The sequence below is a fragment of the Propithecus coquereli genome, unplaced genomic scaffold, assembly GCF_000956105.1.
Source record: "Propithecus coquereli isolate 6110/MARCELLA unplaced genomic scaffold, Pcoq_1.0 Scaffold2, whole genome shotgun sequence".
Classification (NCBI taxonomy): Eukaryota; Metazoa; Chordata; class Mammalia; order Primates; family Indriidae; genus Propithecus; species Propithecus coquereli.
In genome coordinates this window covers 16,518,681-16,527,222 of record NW_012144966.1, presented here as the reverse complement: position 1 = coordinate 16,527,222, position 8,542 = coordinate 16,518,681, and the positions used below count along the sequence as shown (strand labels likewise).

General features: G+C 35.7%; 1 protein-coding gene across 1 annotated transcript in view; it reads left to right on the top strand.

Annotated features, from left to right (window-relative positions):
- Positions 1-1,529: 1,529 nt before the first annotated feature.
- CNBD1 (cyclic nucleotide binding domain containing 1) overlaps positions 1,530-8,542 on the top strand; it is a 359,205-nt gene continuing 352,192 nt past the window's right edge. Inside the window, exon 1 of the mRNA XM_012643546.1 lies at positions 1,530-1,617. Coding sequence (XP_012499000.1) covers positions 1,530-1,617 — 88 coding nt within the window. The remainder of the gene's footprint in view (positions 1,618-8,542) is intronic.

The window sequence follows — 8,542 nt, the reverse complement described above, 5'->3', positions numbered from 1 at the left end:
ATTTATTTTTCTGTTTCCTTCTTAATGTTTTTGTGTACTTGCATTGTCACTACTCATATTTTCTTTTTTTTCAGATTTTTTTCAAGCAAGGTCCAGTTTGATGTGAAATTACTATGATATTATGTAGCTTTTAGTGTATAAAGTTCATTATATAAATACAGAAAAGAGAAAAGAAAAGGTGAAAATATAGAAAAGAAGGGAAAATAACTAGAAAATAATACAAATAAAAGAACTGACACAATTGGAATCAGAGAGGAAATTGATCAGTATAAACTTAGGGTCTTAGAAAAACATCCTTTTTTATCTTTGTTTGATCAAAATTGTTTGTCAGAAAAAACCCAACATTCATAGCTCCATTTCCTTAGCACCCGTGAAAAATGCAAGCCCTTGGTTCTTTCACTGTTAAATGTGAGAATGGGCAGAGAATGTATCTGGATAGCCTGTGGAATAAAGGCAGTAGGGATTACCAAGGGAGGACAGTCGGAATGAAAATGTGCCATTCTGAGATGTGAGCCACACAGGTGAAGGTAGCTGGCTAGTGTAGAAGGAAGACAAGTTGAAGCACAATGATGAGAATTCAATGAATTTGAGACTACGCTGAGTCCAGAGTTAGTAAAACTGGGGACAGGAAATATTCAATTGAGAAGTTATGCTATAGTAAGTTTATTGTGCAGGTACAATTTAATAGGAATGGTTGCAAGAAAAATTGCTACTTTTGTAATATAATGAATATTTTCCATTCCAGTTATTAATATTTTCTAGATGAAGTTGGTCTATAAGTGATGAACACTCTACTAGTCTGGCTCAGGTGTCAGACAGCCACAATTCTTTTCTATATAACCTTTTATAGTTATGACAGCAGGAAAATATTTTTAAAGGCCTTGAAAGATGATACATAGAATTAAAAGACACACTAATTAGGATTCTAAACCCTAGCCACTGTAACTAGCCTTAATTATCGTGGAGTGGTAGAAAATAACCAAAAACATATACCACACTCCAGCAGAATATAGTTAAATGTAAGCAGGGGTGAGTTTATTGGTATATGATAATTAGAAGGGATATTTTACCATATGTTTGTAGCCATGGAGAGCAGTATAAATATCCTTTTCCTGTTGCTGCTATAAAAAGAGTTTGTGATACCCAATGGAAACATTTGGTAGCCAGGAAAAGGGCTCTGAGCTATGGACCAATAAAGTGAATTCTTTTCATCTAATCTGGACTAATGAGTGCTGTTGATTCTACTATATCACCTTGTATATTACCTTTTCCCCCTTCCTTCCTACCCTGTAGTTCACAAAGTTCCTCTCATGAATATCTCTGGACTGGGATACAGCATAGTTCTTCCTGGTCTAGACATCACTCTTGGAAACATTACACAAACAATGGATAAGATCTGTGACTAAGAAGATTCCATAGGACTCAACCTATCAAAGACTTCCTTGAAGGTTCTGATTTATGACCTCAAGGAAAAGGGCGATCATTTGCTTTTCCACTAGCCTCTGAACAGCCACCGTTAAGCCGTCAAGATGCCTATGTCTTCTCTTCCAGTGGCTATTTTGTCTCACATGATAGCTATTAACAATGTGCCTCCGCCTCCGCTCCGCAATATACCAAGTGAGTGGGGAATACTTTGAGGGTCTCATTCACCTGTCACTGTTTTCCGTGGTACTTACTTACCCCAGATATAAAAAGTGGAGCATTTCAGGGTTGGTAGGGACGTTGGGAATCTCATGCACAGTGTTTGGAAGGGAAAGAACATAGATGTGTAAATCCTGCTTTGTCCATTTGAACTCATTTCAATTCTGTAGGTCTCAAAGATTTTTCCTTTGTAAAATGAGGATCTTTATTAACTCTTAGAGCTTTGAATACATTGAAATACTTTTAGAGGAATGAAGACAAAAGCTCAGAGAAGTTACATGGCCACCAACTATCAGGTCCCTCGTTTCTGGCAGATCTTCTAGTCCCTTCCTAGAGTCTTACTTTCCTTAATGGGATAAATTAATACTTCATTTTCACTGGGAGAATTCTCATTTCAAGTTTACAAGGAAGCAAAAAAGATAATTATCATTATTCTGACTGTGAAATTTATTCCTATTTCATTTAATTTTTTCTAGTTTTTGACTTATAGGAATTATAAATATAGAATTTAATATTTTCAAGTTTATACAATTGACAGTATTTTTTTATTTTACATAGTCAGTCTAAACCCATAACATTTTCTCAAGACTGTAAACACTTGTTATAACCATCAAATTCATAGATCTATTATTTGAACACCAAAATACTGACTAGCAACATTTATGAGTTCCAGTGTTAGTTGAAATTTTTAAAAAATTAGATAACAAAGGTAATACTTGTGACCTTTTTCAACTTTAATAAAACATTAACTCTATTATTTTATTATTGATTAGGTAGATTTGAAGAAGGTAACTCATCCATCCTGTGAGAATTAACTCTTCTAAATAAATTTTTAAAAATTAATACTCATGGTCTCCAGGGAAAAAGGTAGCACGAGCAACAGTTGATACCCTTTAAAAGCGTATACTTATATCTTGAATAGTGTCAGACAAAGTCCTTATATTAAACCAAATTAATTTCTACATATATTACTTTGTATGTTTTTTATTATTGTGAAAAAGTCTTATATACGGTCAAAGTTTTATATTTCTATTCGAGTGGAAATAAGCATTAAATGTAATTTTGCCAAAAACTACAGATTCTACAGTTCAGGTTTTATTTGTGAAAAAGAAAAATTCACCGTAAGATGATTTTTTTTTTTTTTTTAGCAGCCCAGGAAACTCAGTAGCCGGGAGTTAAAAGATCAAATTAATTTCGAATCAATGAGATGAGATATGTGCAACCCTCTGTAGTGCCTCCCAAGGACACTTAACCTCTGTGAAGTGATTAAAAGATGAAAAATCAGCAGCAATTTAGATCTCAGAACTGAATAGAGCATAATGGAAAGCAGTGGAGCTCCCAGTGCTCTCTTTAGAGGTTCCTACTTGATGTTCTATGTCTGTGACTTCTCTTGGGAGACGTGTCCTGCTTGCTTAATAACTGTGTCTTTGTGCCAACTCTAGCAAGTTAACAATGTCTCTTAGCACACTCTGATTGTCACTGCTGAAACAGTGATCTCATGAAAGCCTATGTGTGGTGGGTGCTCTCAATCTATAAAATGACTGAAACTGAATTACGAATGTGTTATAAATGGGAATGATTCAGAATACAATGGGCATAAATAGGATTGCTCGGTTAAGTACCTAAAAAGAAAATCCAGCCATTATATGCATCCTTGTGTACTTTGGATTTGATTAGTTAAGTTAGATTTAGTGACTCATATCCACCTTTCCTATAAGTTTCTTTATATGCATAATATTTACTGTGTGCTTTCTATGGGCAGTGCGTACACATTTTGCACATTATATTGTTATTTAGTTTTCACAAGAACCTTACGATGTCTATGTTGGACAAAATAATGGCCCCCAATGATGTCCATGTCCTAACACCCGGAACCTGTGAATATGTTATGCTACATGGTGAGGAGGAATTGAGGCTACAGGTGGAATTAAGGCAGCTAATCAGGTGATCTGGAGATGGGGAGAATATCCTGGATTATCCCGGTGCCCACCATAATCGTAGGGGTCCTTAAAAGTGAAAGAGGGAGGCAGGAGAGTCAGCGAGAACGAGATGTGAGAAAGACTCGACTGGCCATTGCTGGCTTTGCAGATGGAGGGGGGATACAAGCCAAGGAATTCAGGCAGCCTCTAGGAGCCAGAAAAGGCAAAGAAATGGATTCTCCCCTAGAGCTTCTCCTTCCAGAAGGAATGCAGAAGGATTCTCCCCTAGAGCTTCCAGAAGGAATGCAGTCCTGCTGACAATTTGATTTTAGCTCAGTAAAACCAGTTTCAGACTTCTGATTTCGAGAACTTTAAAATAATACATTTTTGTTGTTTTAAACCACTAAGGTTGTGGTAATTTTTTACAGCAGCAATAGAAAACGAATACAAGCTCCATTTTACACTTAAGGATAATGAGGCTTACGTTTCATGCTAAGGTTCATACCGTTGTCAAGGGGTAGAGGCTCCTAGTGGTATCATCCCTGTAAATGAACTCTATTAACAACAACAAAGCCGGTAGCACTCCAGTTTCCTCCTTACCTACTACTCTGAAATCCCTTGCCCATTTGGCCACTTAGATGCTCTTGATTTAAAGGAGGCAGCACACAGCGCATCTTCAAACACTCCTCCACTGCTGTCTTGTTGACGCTGAAATTCAGACTCAGACACTTCAAGTAGTTAAGCTTCTTGAGCTTATTTAGTGCTTAGGGTTTTTTTTTCTTTGAAACTTTCAAGTCTCTTTTTATAGTCTTTTTGACTTGTGCCTCGGGATTCTTTATAGCTTGCTAACCCTAGGGAAGAAACGAGTGTTCTCAAAAGCAAAAGAGTTGTACCACTTTTTATTTTGGATGAGAATTATTTTTGAAAAAACCTTACAGTTAGCAAAGTGTATAGTTTTAGCACCTGAGTGAAATAGCATCTGGTCTAAGTACACACATGGGCTGTTATTGTTATAAGTTGATTTCCTAAAGAGACAGAAAGAATAAATGCCTTTTTAAAAAAAAATTGTTAATGAAAGGCAGGAAGCTGTCCTTCACCCTTGGGTTATGATTAGGACTATGACCAGTTAGCTACCTTTGTTTGGGTTAATATCATGCACCTCTATTTCTTCTCTCTATTTCCTTTACCTATTAGACTTTTTCTTCTGAGAAAGAATGAGTTTAAAAATATGCTTTATATTTTTACTACTGGTTGATTTGAGAGAAAGAATTTCAGTGCTTTTCTAGTACCAAACGTGTTTCAAGTTCACAAGACATTTGTACGTACATTTTACTTGTTCCAACATATATAGATGTAGGAGGAAAAAAACCATTCAAGAAAAGACCGGGGACACTTCAAGGAATTTAGAAACAAGATAGTACTTTTAAGTGAATGTTTTTCTTTGCTCTTTTTCATTTTATGGTGTATGTTTACTGAAAACCTGAAAAGACTGTGTCATCATTCCTAACACTTCAAGGGCATTTTCTGTATTTTGAGAATTTTTTTTAGCTCTTTCATAGCCAGAGATTAAAGGAGTTTTAAAATATGTATTTATTTGGAAAAGTGAATATTGTACCGTCTTAATGTTTTAAACCATTCGAATACTAGGAGTGCAAGCATGAAAAAGGGAGGCTTGTCAGTGGAGAAGAAAAACAGGGAAGCAGACAGTGTAATGTATACAGAAATAAGATTTAAAAAAAGAGAGAAATAAAAGAAATGAGAATGGAAATTCCAAGAAGGAATAAAAGGTGGAAAAATGGTTGAATATTTGTGTGTATTTCTGTGTTTGTATAACCAATAATAGTCCCTATGGAAAATGCCATCATATTATTTAGGAAAAGAAGTGCTGAAAATTAATTTTCTCAACTTTATTTTTCAGTGTTTAAGTCACTTTTCTTTTTTGGTCCCAAGGAGAAAAGATGAATGTTTTATTTTTTAAAAAAAGCCCAAACATTTCTTCTTTTTTAAATTACTACTCTAATAACTACCTCAATGTACTTGGATTTTTTATCAGACCATCTTGAGTGGCCTTTACAAATTATAGGAATTTAAACTTGAGTTCAATAATGCCTGGGGGTTCAGGCAGGAAACAGGAAATGATGAGGTAAATTGCAATAGCTGAAAATCAGATCTCTCCACTAGATGTCAGGCTCGGTCTCCCCCTAGTCTCTGGCTACTGCTCTGCCCTCAGTCTTTCAGAAATTAGTCCTCTTTTATCAGTACTTGCTAGTACTGTTATCAATTCTTCAGCCATCTAGGTAGGTTCTACATCACCTTTCACTAAACCAATCTCTGATCTTTCTTCCAACATATATTATGAACCATATTACTTGTCTGATAAGCTGATTTGAAAAAAATTAACCATATTATGTCTCTATTCGAAAGCTATCAGGGTCCTACTTGCTTCCAAAACTTAGATTACAATCTATTTTCCACAATCTGACATTTAAATCTTTCATGATTAGACTAAAGTCTGTCTCTTGTGTTCTAGATTTTACGCTTCCATTGATATGTCTCCACTACAGCTAAAATGCTTTGACATTCCTTAAACCCATCTGCCAATACCGATCAGGGGTACAGCGGAACTTCTTCGGGTTACTTAAACATTCAGATGGCCACACTTGACATACATGTAGGATATAAATACATCCTTCCAGAAGAGCAGCATCGGGGGTTCCCCTTCTGTGGAAGAAGTCCTCAGCTGCCTAGGCAGCAGCCCACACAGCCCTCTTTGGCCACCCAGGTGGTAGCTCAGGTTCAAGGTAAAGAGAGTCGCATAGGACAGGTGCTGAATTACCCCAGTTTAAAAGTCTCATAAGCCAATGTCTCTTATAAAAATTCCATAGGCACTGCTTCCAGATTTCCTGCAAGGAACCTCTCAGTTACAAGAGTCAAGGTACTCAGGAAAGTCTATTTCAATGGCTCCCCATCAGGTATTTGTAGATCCTCTACAGTTCTTCCTAGTCCAGATACAACTCACCAATCAAAGAAGATTGTTATCGTAAACAATGTCGCCTGGCAACACAGTTAAAACTCTCTTAACCTGGCTTCTAAGGAACAGAACTAGAGAGTTCTCATGCTGAAGGGAAAATAATTCCTTGAATTGCATCATCATAATCTTCACTATACTCTTGTGCCTTAGCCCATATTTCCTGTCTTTGGGATTCCCATCTATCGTTCTCTATTTGTTTCTATCATTTCAGTTCTTTAAAGTGTTTCTCAACTACTTTAATCTCCATGAAGACTCTCCTGGCCTCTCCATTACAAAGTAATCTCTGAATGTCCTTAGCCCTTTTTCTATTGTCCTCCAATTATTCTAATTATGTTTAACTTAACATTAGAGACCTTATACTCGTGTGCCTTTGGACTGTGGTCCTTATTAAATGAATATCTTGAAATAAGAGGTTATCCTTCACATGTCTTTGCATCTCCAATACCTAGCACGCAAATGAAATGAAGAATGAACAAACCTCATGGAATTTATAGGGATTTTGGTGAATAGGACTCTTTTAAAATTTATTGTGTAAATAACACATGCATCAGCACAAGAAAATATTGAAAATTTGAGACTTCCTCTCAACTCATATATTCAATCTTATCTTCAAAAGTAACCACCAGGAAAAAAGTTTTTTCTTGAAATTTGCCAAGCATATTCATATGTGTGTGTGTAAGAATGTATGTGTATAATCTCGAGTTTTGGTAATTTAAAAATTTTTACTTGACAATTGTATGTATTTATGGTGTAAAATTTGATATATGTAAACACTATACACAGAGTAAATCAAGCTTATTAATGTATTCATCACCTCACATACCTACCCTCTTTGTGGCAAGAACTTTAAAAACCTACTTGTTTAGTAATTTTTAAATATACAATGTGTTATTATTAACTATGGCTCACCATATTGTGCAATAGATCTCTAAATCTTATTGCTCCTGTCTAACTGAAACTTTGTCCCCTTTGACCAACATCTCTCCTTTCCCCATATCCCAGCATTCCCCCAACCCCTGGTAACCACCATTCTCTTCCCTGCTTCAATGAGTTTGGCTTTTTTGGCTCCCACATGTGAATGAGATCATGCAGTATTTGTCTTTCTGTGCCTGACTTATTTCACTTAACGTAATGTCCTGGTTCAACCACGTTGTTGCAAATGACAGAATTTTCTACGTTGTCAAAGTGTAAAATATTTCATTGTGTATATATAACACATTTTCTTTATTCATTCATCCATTGATGGACACTTTGATTGTTTCCACATCTTGGCTATTGTCAATAATGCTGCAATGAACATGGGAGTGCAGATATCTCTTAGAGATAGTGATTTTATATCCTTTGGATATTTACCCAGAAGTGAGATTCCTGAATCATATGGTAATTCTATTCTTAATATTTTGAGGAGCCTCCCTTATTTTTTCCAAAATGACTGTATTTACTCTTCTACCACCAGTGTATCAGGGTTCCTTTGTCTCTACAGCCTCTCTAACACTCATTATCTTTAGTAATAGCCATTTTAGGAGGTACACAATAATATCTCATTGTGGTTTAAATTTGTATTTCCCTGATGATTAGAGAAGTTGAAAATTTTTTCATCTATCTCTTGATCATTTGTATGTCTTAGTTTGAGAAAATATCTGTTCAGGTCCTTACGCATTTTTTTTTTTAATTTCAATAGATTTAGGAGGTACAAGTGTTTTTTGTTACATGGATGAATTATATCATGCTGAAGTCAGGGCTTTTAGTGTACCCATCACCAGAATAGTGTATGTTGTACCTGATAGGTAGATTTTCATTCATTACACTCCTCCCACACTTTTCCCTTCTTAGATTTCAATGTCCATTATACCACTTTATGACCATATATACCCTCGTTTAGCTCCCCCTTATAAATGAGAACATACGGTATTTGTTTTCCCATTTCTGAGATATTTCACTTAAGATAATG